The sequence below is a fragment of the Brachyistius frenatus genome, unplaced genomic scaffold (assembly GCF_029030835.1).
Source record: "Brachyistius frenatus isolate BFR_SWC_R1_liver_20210118 unplaced genomic scaffold, ASM2903083v1 Contig_53, whole genome shotgun sequence".
Lineage (NCBI taxonomy): Eukaryota > Metazoa > Chordata > Actinopteri > Embiotocidae > Brachyistius > Brachyistius frenatus.
Genome location: NW_027210652.1, coordinates 1,578,148 through 1,595,285, shown reverse-complemented (window position 1 = coordinate 1,595,285; position 17,138 = coordinate 1,578,148). Strand labels below are relative to the sequence as shown.

The window sequence follows — 17,138 nt, the reverse complement described above, 5'->3', positions numbered from 1 at the left end:
CTTTATGTCACCTTCAATTGCATCATAAAAAAAACACCTTTAATCTATCTTTGTTTTAAACGTATACTCAAAATGAATTTGCATGTGTCACGTTACATAACTCGTATCATTTTGCAGCAGGAGCTCGCCGAAGGACCGAACAAAAAGGACTTGCTCTTCCTGGACGAGAAACGTAAAGTGATGAGTCACTGTTAAAAGAATAATAATCTCATATTTGCACATGGCGAGACACTTGGCCTGGTGGTGGTCCGCCTCTCTGCCTAAACTTTCCATGTTTCTCCTCTGCGGGCGATGATGGTGATGGTGACGGTCCCAGTCGAGACGGTGTCATACTTTCCTGCGCAGCTGCTGTGCTGAAGTTTTCCCTCGTGTCTTGACCGGATCGACCAGCATCACACCATTAAATGGTGTTTTTCAGCAGAATACAAAGAGCTTTGAGGATTCTCACTCCTGGTTTTGTATATAACAACATTTAGAGAGGCAGATTTCACTGTATTCAGTATTTTACGATAATTTGTTTTATCCCAGTGTAATATGTTAACGTAGATTTGCACATTGCACCTAAAAAAACTAAGTACGGGCATTAACTCTTAAAGAATATCGCTATACTTTCTCAACAAATGAACAACCAGGGCCCCAGACTTCCCAAAGTAACCCCTCTACTTCAGGACAGTTTGTGACAAAGTTATGCAGTGATTTCACATTTTCCACTTGTGGTGGAAGTTTCTATCCATTAAGATGACTAATTAACTGAATGGCCTCAAATTTCTTACCACATCAGCAATTCTGGGAAATGCATGTGATGTTTCGTCTCCACTTTTTCCACTTTACAAAAAAACAAAACAATCATATTGATGTGTATGGACTGAAAAAGATCGTAATAACTGATTCATTCAACATGTAATTATATACAGTATGTTAGTAGTCATGCCCACTTGCAGAGGGTTTCCATACATTGTGTGCTAATGTGAACTGATGTGAGACAAGTGTTACTAGAGGTACTAATATCTTGGATTTATGGTCACTGGAGACCTTAAAAGCATTAAATTTATCTGAGCGTGGCTCGTCTCAGTTTAAAAGGTATGTCTATGCACAAATAGACAGTTTGCGGTCAGACAACGGGTTGTTTAGGATGTGGGGGGGAAGAGGGCGCAAAGAAAGGAGGTGAGGGGCAGCGAGGGAAAATGGGAGGAGTGTGTCTGGGTGCAGGACTGTCATCCCATTGAGGGGAGTAGCTGTGGTGTTTTGATCAAAATCCAGCACATGTGGGAGAAAAGAGAGGGGTGTGAGAGAGAGAGAGAGAGAGAGAGAGAGAGAGAGAGAGAGAGAGAGAGAGAGAGAGAGGAAATATTTCCACCCACCCAGAAAGGAGACTCACTCATAAACAGCCGGCAGTGTGAGAGAGAGTCAGAAAGACTGAATCTCAGGGCAGCAGCAGTTCAAACAGCGAGGCAGAGGCAGACAGAGACTCATTGAGAGGAGATGCTTTGTTAAAAAGGGAGGAAAAAGTCACACACACACACACACACACACACACACACACACACACACACACACACACACACACACACACACACACACACACACACACACACACACACACACACACACACACACACACACACACACATTAATAAACCCAAGAAATACAACCATTAGAGCAACAAGAGTCTAATAAGGACACACACACACACAGTGCAGTCTTTCTTGCCAGTCACACACACACACACACACACACACACACACACACACACACACACACACACACACACTGGTGCTGCTGCTGCTGAGTGTGTGTGTGCTACTCTGAGGAGCGATTCCACCAAGTGGAGCATCAGAGGGAGGAAGGAGCAAAGCGAGTGGATGGATGCCTTCTGCAGACTCAGCGGCCTGGACCCTCTGTGGGTGAGTTTGTGATGCGTTCACTGACTCCCGGAGTCACATTTCTTTACTGTGTGTCATTTTCTGCAACAAAGAGTTCTACTTCAACCGTTTGCAGTTCAGTGATCAAATGTTTGATATGATGGGTGTGTCACAGCAGTTTCTGTTGTTCATTTTATTTAAGATAACAGTCAATGAAAGGCACCAGAAGTTTAAATACTGAACACAATGATGTCATTATTATTATTATTATTATTATTATTATCACTGCTGAGAATTTGTGATTTAATGACATTAGCATTAGCCACATTAGCATGCTGCCTTTGTCTCTCAGCTATGTCCATTAGCCTGAAATCAGATTATTCCTACTCCACATGACCAAATGGAATAAAATGAATAATAACCTTGTGTGTGTAGAAGAGGAAGAGGAGGATGAGTTAACCTAAAATGTTAGCGGGCAGCACTCCATCTGTACAGGAAGTAAGTCACCATGCACTGACCTTCTCGGGTTGCAGCCTGCCCGTATGAGAGTACATTAGCAGATCGAATCTAAAGTGAGCCAGGGTCTTGAGTTTTTACCTTTTGGTGCATGTCCGAGTCGTGTTTAACCGTCTCTCCGCTCTGTGAGATGCTGAGAACTGAGAATAGGTCACGCAGAGTGAAGCCCTTGGAAAAGCTTTTCAGTCGTGTTTATTAGCAAACCTCCACATTCTGAATCCCGACTCGAAAATACAAGAATGGCTGCGATCCAGCTGGAATGGTAAAATTACTGAAAGCACTCGCTCCAAACTCGTCTCTCTACCCCCCTTCTCCTCCACCACCACCACCACCACGCTCTTACTCCTTCTCTTTGTCTGTTTCTGGTTCTCATTTTCTAGTTTTTACTTTTGCAAAACCTCAAAACAAAAGCCCTCAAACTTTGTCCAGAAAGTGAACGTAAACTGTACATCATCCCGCACGGCCGAGAAACCTTCAAAAATTCAAGACGTGATGTTCCTGCTGAGGTTTCATCCATCACAGGACGATGTTGCAACAGATGTTTTTTTGGGGGGCTTCTCGCATGTTGGCTGCAAAGTATCTTCACTTGTGAACTTTATCAACCTTTTTACATACTTTAGAAATGGCATCACTGCTGACTCACTGGTCACAGCTTCGGGGTTGTGACGGCGATTTATGTGGTTTTAATACTGAACATGCACAGTCTAGCTCAGCAGAAGAGTTTGGAACCAGAAACGCCCACGAGGGGCCAATTTTGGGAGTCTGCAGTGTGTTTAGCTTATTTCTCTTTAAGTCAAACTGAGCTGTAATTAGAACAGCCGGACAAAGTGAAACTGTCGGGGGAGTGATCAACACTCTCTAAAATGACAGATGCCTTAATTCATACGTGCTCACAAATCAGTGCAAATGTTTTTTTTTAATTCATGATTTTTATTGCCAGAGCTTCTTGGATCCTGACTTGGTTTATCAAAAGGAGGAGATGTAAAAAAGGGACATTGCAGTCTGTGTTCTCCACTTTCACATCACCGTGTTTGTCAGGTAAAAATAGACACCGTGAAGCAGCTGTTGGCATATTTACTGCGACCACATAAAGCCAAGGGTGAGAAACAGGATAAATTATCAAGCAAAATGCACAAGAAAGTCCTTGGAGAGGGTTTGACAGGTTGGCTTTCTCCACAAAAAGTGCCTCGTTCATCTGCCCGCCATCGACCGCAGGAGTCAGAAGGGTCTGTGAAAGTCGCCTCCCACTCGCTGCCTCTCAGGAGATTTATCACTTAAACAGATTTAGTGCATCGGCGCTCGAGGAGCCCGCTGGTTTAAAGGACGTGCAAAATGATGTGCTCATTACATAACTGCGAGCAGCTCTGAAGATCATGTGGGACTTTTGTGAGATGTGTTACCGATTCAAAAATCAGTCAGATCTTGATTCAGACCCCTTTTTCTCGCTCGAGGCAGCGAACAGTAGCGACTGACGGTAAACTTGAATTAGTCAATACTCGTGCTCAGACACGCCGTGGTGAGCTGCAGCATCTATCTGTGTGAAGTTTGTCTCACCTGCAGCACTGAGGCGGACCGTTCTTACGTAACGATCCTCCCGTAGTCTCACCAGCAGGGCCGGACTGCTCTGCCATGCAAGAAGCTTAAAACCACTTCCTGTGGTGACTCTGCAGGGCAGCCTCGTTAGCGCAGCCAGACACCCTGCCCCTCATTAGGCCGCTGAGGTGATAAACACGGGAAGCAAAGACAACAACAAGCCACTTAGCTCCACAAACTTTGTCCTGGCTCTGCTGCTGTTACATAATCCCAAACTCTTTTGGCAACATTTGCCCAACACACCTCGTCTGCATTGGACTTTTATTGTTAATATGGGCTTGATTATTAGCAAAGTCCTTGACCTCACGGTTTAATGTGCTGAGAGCTACATTGTCCTTCTCGAATTAGGAAACCAGCCACAGACGTGGTCAGAAAAATCCCAAAACTGACTCAGCTTTTTAGTAACAGAAGGCCTCAGCCAGCGAACACTCACTCAGGATTGGGGACAGACGCACTTTCTGTTGACTCGCTGTGGTTTCGCTCTCCACTGGCTTGATGGATGAAACGTAGGAGCTGCACCAAGTCTGGATTCTCTGGACTCGGACCCCGCCAGCTCGGTCTGTCAGAGGATGAATGTGATCTCACAGTTCGGAATCAGCTTCTGACTTTTTAAGTTTCTTCTCTCCGTCTGACCTTTTGAATTTCTCTTGTTTTTTCTCTCCGTGTTGCAGGACTGGAACCGTACGTGGTACACGGCCAACCCGGACCTAACCCAGTGTTTCCAGAACACCGTGCTGGTGTGGGTCCCCTGTATCTATCTGTGGTTGCTGGCCCCTTTCTACTGCCTCCACCTTTACTGCCATGACCGCGGACGCATTCAAATGTCCTGCCTCTGCACCGCCAAGATGGTGAGACGTCTCACACACACACTGGCCAGTCCGAAATTCATTGTTTATTGTTTGTGACATCACAGAAAGAGCGTTGAAAAGCCTTTATTAACAGAAATGTGACTGTATGCCGCCCCAGAAACTCTCTCATTGCCTCCGTGCCCTTGTCAGGTGTTGGGTTTCCTGCTGGCATCGTTTGGCTTCGTGGAGTTCTTCTACATCCTGCTGGAGAGGAGCCAGGAGATCCAGCAGCACATGGTCTTCCTCCTCAGCCCCATCATACGCAGCATGACTGTGGTAAATACCGGGGATCTTTTTCCACACATGCACATCTGACTGAAATTATGCTTTGTTTTGCTGGACTGTCAAAGCTAAGTACCACCTCAGACTTTGCATGATATTTGGTAAATCGAAGTGCGAGGTGTTTAAATTTGTAAAACAGCGTGGTTTATGGGTTCTGTGTTTGTAAAACTAAAGAGATAATAGCATGTTTTAAAGACCACTGACGTCCAATTGGGGGTGATAAAATAAGGTGCACATTATTACAATCCCGAGACTCATAATAAGCAGGCAAGTGGTGCCCTACTTTACTCCAGATCAACTTTTTAAATGGGTTATTATGCCAGATTATGTAAGCATGACACACAATGGCTGCAAAGAAATTGTGTAATGGTGCAATAGGACTTTTAAATATATATATAAAAAAGCTTTACCACTGATTTACAGCTCCAACTCCACATCTGCCCCCCTCCTCTTGAGTTGCTCTAGGTAACGGAGAAGTTTTGGGAATCTTCCAGCCTGTGTCCCGCTGCTGGCTCATATGTTAACGTGCAAACACGTGAAATATAGTGAACGTATAGTGCGTTGGCCAGACACTGAGGTGCAAAGATGCCTAACCGGGAAAAGATTTATAGTGTTGCAGGCAATGCAAATATTACAGCACCCTGCTAACACAGGCTGTATTTGACATCACTCATCAGGGCGCAGAGTACATATGTACTGACATCGATTACTGTTTGATGTGGAATCACTGTTGAGAACGTATGTGCAACGTTCCTGTGCAGTGAAAAAGGCTTTGGTGCTCTGCCAGTGACAGACCGGTATATGAAGCATAATGTCTCCCATATTTTATAGGACAAAATGCAGCCATTATTCTTTCATTTTGCTGAATTATCCCCCCCCCCCCCCTCACTTCATTTCACAATTCAGGCCAATACGTCACTCGTAAGTGAAAGATCGGCATTTCTCCTCTCAGGAGTCAATGGGTTTCTCCGTGGCGGACGTGTCTGGTCTAATCACGTGCTTTAATGTAAATGAACTTCATGACTCTTCTTCCAACCCTTTTGGTTTGTCTATAAAAAAAAAAACCAACAACACAAAACCGCTGAATACAAAGGTGACGAGTTACAATTGTAGTCTACGTTAACCCTAATTACACAGACAGATTCTGTCTCTATATAGGCTACAGGTGTACCGTTGGCCCGCAGCCTCTGACGCCGGATCCTGTCTTTAAGCGCCATTGTTCTGACCAAAACTGTATTTAAGACGCAATCTGTTTAATTTCGATGTCTTCGCAGAAAAGAAGAAGAGAAGATAAACGAGCAGGTATTCATCCAGTTTGGAACCAACCAAACTATTGTAAATCTATTGTACGCACACGGAAATCTGAGAAGAAACAACTTAAATATTTAGATCCAAATTGGTGCGCCGCCTTTGTAGATTTACAGAGTCTGGGTGAGATCTGTAATCTTTACAAATGTTGTTTGTCTCTTCCCTCCAACCCCCCTCCCCACCCCCCACCCTCCCAACCCCCCACCCCACTGAATCAAACCATAACAGCCTCCAGGACGGCGTGTGGGACGGGCTACAGCACATTATTTATAGAAGATAGGGGCTGGTGTGCAATCACAGAAATTATTTCAGTGGCCGTTGTTGATGTTTCTCAGAACATCGATCCCACTCATTTTCAGAAAGTTTTAAATGATACTTTACCCGGATGAGTAGGCAAAACACAAGAGGAGTGCAGCTCGACATGGGTGGCATGGCGAACTGGAAATGCTGTTCATCCTGAGCAGGAGTGATATAAGAATTACAACCCAGTACAAAAGGGTGCAGGGCCCAGATTAGGAAGAGCTGCTGCAGCCCTCTGAGCCTGTACAGCTGACCCACAGAGCCGTATAGCTTTACTTACAAAGCTGCCTCTCTCTGCAGCCTCATACAGGTCCGACTCAGTCTCACTCGCTCCGAGTCAGACAGCTTTGTCCGCCTGCGGCCTTTTCAGACTCCTGAGTAAATACCAGCACGTGTTGAGGTAAAAATACTCTGAGACATCTCTTACATAAAGCCGTGTATCTTAAAAAAAAAAAAAGGTCATTTATTTTGAGGATATAATTTCTTACACCAGGGGGCTGGACAACAAACATCCCCTAAATCACATTAAGGGCATGTCGCAGATCTTTTAATCTGCTCGCCAGATTTATCTTTATTAAAGGATATAATTATCTATATGCTGATCGTGGCCACATACCACCACCCGGGCGCAGGGCGGGAACACTGTGCTCTTGTTCCTCTGACTGACTTGTTTTGCTGCCCTTCGGTTTAACGTATGGGAACGCTTTTTCCCGTCCCGTCGGCCCAAAAAATGAATCGCGGTCACTATTGATGAAATGTGCCGTCACGACACCGACTATAATCATGTAATACCATGACGTAAAGCCCCTGTTCCTTCCCAGGCGCTGCACACTTCCCATGTAATTATAAGCTATGGTTTTGATTCAGGCCGTAGTGATGGAGTTAGTTCCACCCACTGACTTGTGCAAACAGATGGGCCGATGGTTTGCAGCGTTACGGCCACTTAGAGCGGAACTTTGCCTTCGCATGGTGACCCGCGGGCAGCTTTATGGAAAACGTTGGGTTTGGGGCTGATGCAGCCTCGTGCGTTTAAGGACTCGAGAACAGGAAGTTGTTGCCGTGGGCTCGGTCCTGCTGACTAATGGGCTGATGGGTGTTATAGAGTACAGCTTGGGAACTTTCCCTGAAGATGATTAAAACTATTAGAAAATCCAGGTGGAACATGTAAACATATATTCATGAACAAAATAAAGCATTTAGTGGTCGGTGGAGACCAAAACTGAGCTAAAATTGACTTATTATTGGACTTACTTTCCCTTAGGAGGAAACATACACAACTCCAAATGAGTTATAAGCTGCTCTAGATGAAGACATAAGACATCTTTTGCTAACAGGTTTGTTATGTTACTTTAACAAGGTGCTAAAATGTCTTTGAATTCCTGTGACCACTTAGCGATAGCTTGTGTTGAAAACTAGTCAAATAAAAGAACAAAACAAAAATACCTTCTCAGTTACTTACAGTATTTATCATCAGGACATTTTCGCCTCTAAAGCATATAAAATTCTTTGCTTTGCATGTTGTCCCTCCGTTCACATCCCCTCTACACTGTTGCTGTGTCTCTGGCTCCGACGTCCCAAAGACATTCAAGTCAGGTGGACTGGAGACTCTAAATTCCCCATAGGTATGACTGTAAGAGCTATTTGTATTCACGCTCCGATGGGCTGGGAAGCATCAAATGTGTCAGAAAACTGAATGAACGAACGAATGTGTCACTGCAACAAACATACAAGAACGCTGGATGTTGTTTATATCAACATAAAGATGTTCCTCATCAGAAATCTGTACACATCGACCCATAAAGCACATCGGGTTGTTGATGCAAAAAAACAACAACTTATATAATTACCAGGCCGCTAGTTTATAACAGGACAGTTCTGTGGCTCATCCCAGAGTAACCAATGCGGCGCTTATTATGAAACCTAAACCCGCTTTCTCCCCACTTGGTGATGAGCTGGCATGACAACGTGACGTCTCACTTGGCCAACCGCTCCGAGAGGAACCAATTACAGCGGAGCTCGACTGCTCCGACGACAAACACTGAATCAGTCGTATTTTTGAAAAAACATTTTGGTATAGAGGTGGGTGTTTTTTTTAGGAAAGTGTATCGTAACATTAAGCAGTGTGTGCAGGGCGTGCGGCGTACCGTACATGTGTCCCTTTTTTTTTATAGATGGGAATTCAGCCAAATCCCATTCGCGCCTGCAGCCAGGGAATTCCCAGAAGTTCTTTTTTCAAAACCACCATCGACTGCATCAGATCAGAGTCATTCTGATTATATCCTCAATGCGCTGTTGAAAACATCTGCAGTGACACTGACAACAAATAAAAAGTCAACTAATGCTTTATTTTTGTCAATGAATTACAGCGGTGAGTGGTGTTTCCCAGAGAAACTCCATCTCAACCACAAAAAGAACAAAACTGGTTCTGAAATCATTAGTTTAAAATAGTTGGAAAAAACGGAACTTGTTGTTGTCCGTGGAGTCGCTCCAGGCATTTCATCAACGTGGCATCACAGATTGGACTTCTGGCTCCGGGATGGAGTTGTTTCCTCTCCCCCACTGCAAGACCCAACATGTGAATTCTCAAATGAAGTCTTTCTGTCTGTCTGTTGTGTCTCCGTGCAGATCCTGGCCTTATGCATCATCCAGTTGGAAAGAATGAGAGGCTGTCGGTCCTCGGTTTTCCTCTTCCTCTTCTGGGTCTTGGCCGTTGTCTGTTCCCTGGTGCCTCTCAGAGCGAAGATCCAGCTGGCCATGGATGAGGTACGTAGTTAGCCTATCAGTTCATGTGAAAAATGAACTCTATACCATGTTAATATAAACACAGTATCATCCCCATGCCCTGGAGGTTCAAGACTAAGTTGCAGCCGGAGTGAATCAGTGTGTGTGTGTGTGTGTGTGTGTGTCCAGTTTGAACTCGGTGAACCTGCGGTGTCAAAAACACCGTGCAGGGATGTCTAATCAGGTCCACTCCTACTCAAAGTCTAGACGCACGACTCCAGGAGCACAGCTGGAGATATACCCTGTGTCAGCACAGTTTCTATTGCATCCCCCCAATTTTAACCAAGGTAACCTAAATTTAACACAATGTGTTTGGAGGATGACACTGCCAATTCTGGTCAAGCCTGTGTGTTTAAGTATTCCTTTTTCTTCCTGTGTCTCCCGTCAGACATTGCAATCATTGTTGCATTGTTGGTGAGTTTGTATTTAAGTGCACGCGGCCGTGGGGCATTTGCATTTCTATAAAAAACACACAAACACACGCATCCATATTTCTGTTTTATCGCCCTCAGTGTGACATTCCCTCACTGCTTGGGGGAGAGTAATGATGGCCCTGGGATAAACGCTGGTGAGACATGGCAGCCCAGGGTCAGACCAGAGGAACGTCAGCGCTGTTTATGGGCCTACGCTGCTGTAAACACAGCCAGATGGAAATCTATGCATCCGCACATAATGCAAAGACATTTGTAATTCAGACACACATCTTTCATTATACATCAAATAGATCCTGTTTTTTTTTTTTAAAGTAACATTAAATGGTAAAAAAATGGCCTTGAGATAGTAAAGAAAACTCCTAAAGCTTTTTTAGACGGAGCAAAGAAAACTCACCGCAGACTAAAACTAATAAAACAAAGGAAGTGATCATTTACTCATGAACTAGTAATTTAACTTGTGTTGAAGTTATAGTCTAACATTTAGGAGAAATATGCCTATTTTCTTCCCTGCCAAGAGAAGACTGACACCACTCACATCTCTGTATGTTCATATAAAGCAACAGCTAGTAGCCTGTTAGCGTAGCTCACCACAAAGACAGTAAACATTGAGAAACAGCTGGCAAAAAAACACGTAAAATATAATCCCTAACTGACATGTTAGAGCTTGTTTGTTTAATCGGAATAAAAATCTGTGCAGAATAAAGTGAAAGTGTAAAATCATAACTAAATCAGCACATTTTGCTTCATGTGGGAGGAAATTATTGCTTTTGCACAAATCAAACAAACAGGACTTAACGTGTTATTTAATTTAACACACAATTTAGTTTAATTTAATTTGATTCAATTTGCTGTTTGCCTGTTTTTATGTTAAGATAAATTCAATTGTCCTCTAGTTTACAGGCAGGTTAGAGGTATCCATTCTCTTCTCTAACTCTTGGCAATAAAGGGAATAAGTGTGTTTCCCAAAATGTAAAACTATGGCTTTAATATTCAATCAAAGTTGCACAAGTTTTAGTGTGTAGATTCAAAACTGAGCCAAAACATACATAAATAAAACACGATGGGACATAAAAAAAAAAAACTTCTTCAAAAGATATAACAACAAACAATCATTTGTTTTTCATTGATCCCAGTTGGTATTCGTTTTCTAAAACCAACATTCAAAGTGTGTTTTATGATGTTATGTTTTTGTTTTTCTTGTGACAGATGTAACAAATGTAAAAGAACAAAAAGCTCAGCAGTTATCTCCCATGTCACCTTCTATTTACATTTTGTGCCGACACATTTTCTAAATATTTAAAAGAAAGTGTCTAATCCGCGTCGCGGCGTTGACAGCTCGAGGTGACAGAGTCCACCTTTGTGGATCTTTGGCCATTCTTAGCTGCTTGACCTACATTTTTCCCACCCACTCTGCGACCATCCTGAATCTGTTTTTCACTGTGTGGTTGGATCTGTTTGGCCTATTTCGTATCGCCTTTCTGGGCACATAACCACACTTTTTTGGGAGAAAATCGTTTTACTGTTTACCGTGGCTCAGACTTTCATGCGTCCCCCTATTGCCTCACAGCAGAGCCTCACTGTGGTAAACAATGCCTCTGCCAGAACCCGCAGTTTCTGTATGTCAAGAATAACATACAAGTCCTAGATTTCACAAAAGCCTCAGGCTGGTTAATATCACAGCTGCTCCCTTGTTTGAAAGTCAGGGTGCTGGTTTGTAAAAACCACAATCTCCCTATTTACAGATACGGGCTCTTAGCGTGACTGAGAGGCCACTTTAACTATTGCTTCACTTATTTGAAGTGCACTATTAAAGACTCTGGGTTTTAACCCTCATTTCACTTAAAGGTCCAAAATACGCTTTATTGTATCTGTGATCTCGGTGCAGAAACCATATCCTCCGCTATACAATGTGTAAGCAAGGGAAAAGCCATGTAATGGATTCGGTGATGTTCTTAAAGTGCACACAAAATCACGATGACGATAAATGATGCAGAGTACGACAGGATGTCGTATCATTTATTGGATGCATGTAATGTTGAAAGAGGTGAAAAAATGTCAAGCAAGAACAATGTCATTTTTCTGTGCCATGTGCGCAGCCACAAAGCCAATTAATTGTGTCCTTAGTTTAAATACAAAGTCTAACTCTGGAATAGCTTGAAAACAAATAAGCTCAGGCATTTTCAGCCCTCCAGCAGCCTCGTCAATCTGTGTTTTGTTTTTATTTATTCCACAGGGCATCGCCTCTGATATCGTACGATACCTCGCCTTCTTCTCCTACTTCTCGATCCAGCTGGCCCAGCTCTTCCTGTGCTGTTTTGCTGACCAGCCTCCGGAGGGAAAAACCATCCTTCAGAAGGTAAGCAGAGAAGAATGTGCACCAACGTCTGCTGTGATCCAATACCCACGAAAAAAAAAAAAAAAAAAAGCCTATGTAGCTATCTTGTGGTTTTCAACTTTTGTTGTGAAGACACATTTGCCTTTTGGAGGAAGTGATGTGATTCACCTCCTTCCTCTCTCACTTCACTGCTGCCCTGAGAGGGGAGTGTGAATGTGTGTGTGTGTGTGTGTGTGTGTGTGTGTGTGTGTGTGTGTGTGTGTGTGTGTGTGTGTGTGTGTGTGTGTGTGTGTGTGTGTGTGTGTGTGTGTGTGTGTGTGTGTGTTTGACGCTGTTATCCTGCATACCTTTAATACAACTCTCTCGCAGCATGATATAACATTACGACCGCTGCTTAGAGTCCATGACCGCACAACAGCACAAGCTTCCTCAACACGGATCTCACTGTCCCATCAAACACGAGCTTGGCAAAAACCTTTCCGAGCCCGAAATATCCAGCTGATTCAGTGCAGCTGACAGGTGAATGAAAATGAGCCTTCGATCAATCACACAGACAGATGTGATGTAATATTTCCCCCCAGTGATAAACAATCAAAATAGCTGGAAAAGTCCCCTAACAAACTGTTTGGCTGGCGGTGAGGAGGCTGAGGGTGCAGAAGCCGCAGTCTTGGCGTGGTGGACACACCCATTGGTGTTGTCCTCCTCCTTTTTTTTCCTCCACCTCCTCCTCCTCTCCGCCTCCAGTCTCTGGTTAGAGTTACTCACAGGAAGAGAGGAAGTGAGAGGACAAAAAGCAAAGGGTGCTGGTAACGACGAGAGCAAATGCCCCGGTGAGGGGGTGGCAGGGCGGAGGACATGCCAAAAAGTATGTGTGAGAGAGGACAAACTTTCTCTTGTGTGTGTGTGTGTGTGTGTGTGTGTGTGCGTGTGCGTGTGTGTGTGTGTGTGTGTGTGTTCAGTTTGTGATGACACATTTCCGCTCTGTCTGCACTAGACCTCAAAACGTCATCTTCACCGTGCGCTCACACTGGCCTCTATTTATTCCGTGGTGTGGGAGTTCGTGGCCTTTGCTCCCCACAATGGACCACCTGAGTGTGTTATGTTGTTTACACACATTCTGCAACACACCCCTCACAAGAACACCATTCAACCATGAACCGACGACCTTGGCGAGGCCGTGTCGTTCTCCGAAGCTTTTAAGTGAGGAGAGATTTACTGCGAAAACAACACTGAGTCTGGTTTCTTTTTTTCAATGTGTTGCAGAATCCCTGTCCTGTAAAAGATGCCTCTTTCCTGTCAAAGATCCTCTTCTGGTGGTTCACTGGGTAAGATGGTTCTTCCAAACCTCTTCATTTTTTTAGGGCTTCGGATGACTCACTGCAGCAACGGTGCATTTACGGTAATATGTGTGTTTTCTCGACAATTATCTGCGTGAATCATCCTCCCTGTGCTCGCTCTCTTCTTCAGGCTTGTTGTGAAGGGATATCGCACTCCGCTGGAAGCACAGGATCTGTGGACCCTGAGGGAGGAAGACACGTCGCGCAAGATCATCTCGGACCTGCAGCAGGACTGGACCGCCCAGTGTGCCAAAATACAGAAGTGAGAATTATTTCTGTTTGATAGATTGAGAGTTTCAATCATCATCAACAACACCGATAGCATTGTTTTGTTTGACCCTCCCGACCTGATAAACAGTCACCTTTCAAACTCCAAGTCCCCACTCTGTAATGCAGAGTATTAATCCTAGTCCCAGATGACATCACACACCTAATGACATCACCAGTTTTATCTCCCAGACTCGCAGGACACACACATGTCGTCTTTCATGTTTCGTCTGCCTCTTATGGCTTTATTAATTTGTGATCCACTGTGCTCTTCTCTCTCTATTGTCACGGCTTAACAGCCAAAGAATCAATTCCACTTTATTGCCATGTAGTCCAACGTCAACATGCTCGTGGTCAAATTAATAACCCAAGCGGAGCATGACTGGGTGCTGACAGTGGTAAATTGAAACGTGGGACGTCTCATCGCTTGCCGGCATTTTGGGCTAAAAATATTCCTCGAGGAGTCCCTTGAGGACACGCGGTGCCACAATGTCAGCACGAGAGCACTGTGCCAATTTCAAGACTCGTTAACACGATCCAGAGCTTTGAAAAGCCATCGTTAAGTCTAATAATTATGTCAGCAAATGATGCCTTTCACAGCTGCTGCTGAATTCTTCAGCCCGCCACCGATGGCATGAATAACAACAGTCTATTTCGCATTAAAGACTTCAAAGCAGCCAGCGCCGTGTTGGAGCATCTCTGACACAGATGTCTTGTCTTGCAGGCAGGAGAAAGCCCTGGCGTCGGGTGTGGCGCTGGGCAGCCGCCTGCCGGACCAGGCTCAGCTCCTCAGGAAGCTGCAGAAGGAGCAGAGCTCCGGCTTCTTCCTGCTCAGGACGCTGGCGCGCAAGTTCGGTCCGTACTTCCTGACCGGCACCATGTGTATCATATTCCACGATGCCTTCATGTTCGCCATCCCCCAGGTGCTGAGGTGAGACTTAAAAGGGAGAGTGAACCAACACCCTGAATCTGCTCCTAACATGACGGGACTTCGGCATTAGAGGGATTTGGACAGTTCACCTGTAACACAACCCAGTTCCAGGAAATTCTGGGGTATTTTTTGTGGTTAAAAGACCCCAAAATAGGAATTATTTTTCAAATATATTCCACAAATGCTGCAAATAGTCTGCGTAAAGCTCGAAATCAGTACTTTGATAGCACGACACTCTCAATGAAACTGCTCATAAGAGCTCAGTGCAAGTAACTGTGTCATTATGTTTGGAGAGAGATGCTGTTGTCAAATATAACTTCTTCACTGCTCGGAGTCCCACAAACCAAATGGCATTCAGTGTACTGGATTAAGGAAAGCTGCAGGTCAACCTTTCCAAACCTCAGCTCAGACTCAAAATTACCAGGATGCACTCCAGAGTAAAATGAAGTTTTATTGTGCTTTTTGTGGGTTAACTGTCCAATTTGTAGATTTGAGTCAAAAGAGATTACATTTTCCGTTCAAGATAAAAAGGTAAGATAAAGGAACAGCAGTTTAAAAAATGGATGGATGGATGGATGGATGGATGGATGGATGGATGGATGGATGGATGGATGGATGGATGGGTAGGTAGGTAGGTAGGTAGGTAGGTAGGTAGGTAGGTAGATAGATGGATAGATAGATGATCTGAATGGTTTGTGACATAAGAACAACAACAGAAGCTGGCATCAGTGAAACCCAGTCACGGCGGACCGGCTACTCGCCGCACCGTCCCACCAGTCGGACTGGAATGTTGTTGTTCTTGCGCAGCACCGAAAATCAGTGGAAGTGTTAATTACGGTCGCGGAGTTGTGAGCAAGAAAAGTAGACGAGACCACAGCCCTCTGTGTGCTCCAGTCGGGAGGACAGGCCAAGAGGCAGGGGAGGCTCTGAATGGCAGAAATGCCGTCGGACCACAATAAGGGAGCCGCCGGCCAAGGGTGAGGGCAGCCCGGCCGCAGGCTGAGCGCTGTTGCGCAACACGAGCTACTTTGTGTGGACCGTTCAGCCAGCAGCCACAGCAGCACTCGAGGCCTTTGGTTAACGCACACAATGACTGTCAGATTACACCAGATTGAATGAAAAGAAAGCATGTTGACAGAGTAAAAAAAATCTGTCTGAGTCTGCTTTGCTCTGCATCCTTCGCTACTTTCCAGGAATAATACAGGCCGAGGGTTTTTGATACAGAATAATATGAAGTTTTTATGTGTGCAAACATCCTGATTAAGCATCAATGTCCTTCTTCTGTCCCTCCACAGTCTCCTGCTGGGTTTCATGAGAGATGAAGACGCTCCGCTGTGGAAGGGCTACTTCTACGCCACCCTCATGTTCCTGCTCTCCTGCCTCCAGTCCCTCTTCAACCACCAGTACATGTACACATGCTTCACAGTGGGAATGAGGGTGAAGACAGCTGTAATGGGCCTGGTTTACCGGAAGGTGTGTAAACCTGGATCAACAAGACGCAACATAAATCGCGTCTTAAACTTGGGAACAAAACCTTTCTCTCCTTCCAGACTGGAAAACATTTCATGGCTTTTACCTCAAATGAATGATTGTGTGAAATCTTTGTAGAATTATACTGTGCGCTTTGGGGCTAAAACATCTTTGGTCTCTTTTGTTGTCAATCCAGTCTTTGGTGATAAACAGCGCTTCCAGGAGGACTTGCACCGTGGGCGAGATTGTGAATCTGGTTTCAGCAGACACTCAGAAGCTCATGGACTTTGTGGTTTACTTCAACGCTGTCTGGCTGGCTCCCATCGAGATCGCTCTTTGTCTCTTCTTCCTTTGGCAGGTACGTCGAAACTGTTTTCCACGATGCCTCCCCGTTCATGCACAAAAGTAATTTAACTAAAAAAAAATACATATATATCATCCTTTCTGTCTTTTCAGCATCTCGGCCCGTCGGCTTTGGCAGGAATCGCCACCGTCATTCTCATTTTTCCACTCAACGGAATCATCGCGAAGAAAAGAAGCAAGCTGCAGGTAAAAACCAAATCTGTTGCAGGAATCCTTCACGCTTTCGCTCCAGTAGCGCAGACGTCTGGCACGTCAGGTCAGGGATGCCACAGCTGGTTTAGATAGTGGCTGCGGGGCAGTGTGGGTGTTTGGCCAGCATCCTACATTCTCCTTTGTCCTTTTGATGTCTGGCCTCATATAACGCGTTTGAAAAACAATGACAGGAAAGGGTGGGCAGTAGGAAGACATCATTTTTCATTTCTTTGGAAAAACAACAGACGATTCTGTAAATTTGGATGCCAGTTTAATCGAACTTATAGTCTTGCGACCGCGTTCCTGGCCCTTTGTTGT

General features: G+C 44.7%; 1 protein-coding gene across 1 annotated transcript in view; it reads left to right on the top strand.

The window, feature by feature from the left end:
* The first annotated feature begins 1,749 nt into the window (after positions 1-1,749).
* abcc6a (ATP-binding cassette, sub-family C (CFTR/MRP), member 6a) overlaps positions 1,750-17,138 on the top strand; it is a 24,397-nt gene continuing 9,008 nt past the window's right edge. Inside the window, exons 1-11 of the mRNA XM_069704955.1 lie at positions 1,750-1,905; positions 4,644-4,820; positions 4,971-5,096; positions 9,336-9,473; positions 12,159-12,281; positions 13,524-13,585; positions 13,728-13,859; positions 14,589-14,795; positions 16,091-16,268; positions 16,462-16,623; positions 16,722-16,814. Coding sequence (XP_069561056.1) covers positions 1,864-1,905; positions 4,644-4,820; positions 4,971-5,096; positions 9,336-9,473; positions 12,159-12,281; positions 13,524-13,585; positions 13,728-13,859; positions 14,589-14,795; positions 16,091-16,268; positions 16,462-16,623; positions 16,722-16,814 — 1,440 coding nt within the window. The 5' untranslated portion in view covers positions 1,750-1,863. The remainder of the gene's footprint in view (positions 1,906-4,643; positions 4,821-4,970; positions 5,097-9,335; positions 9,474-12,158; positions 12,282-13,523; positions 13,586-13,727; positions 13,860-14,588; positions 14,796-16,090; positions 16,269-16,461; positions 16,624-16,721; positions 16,815-17,138) is intronic.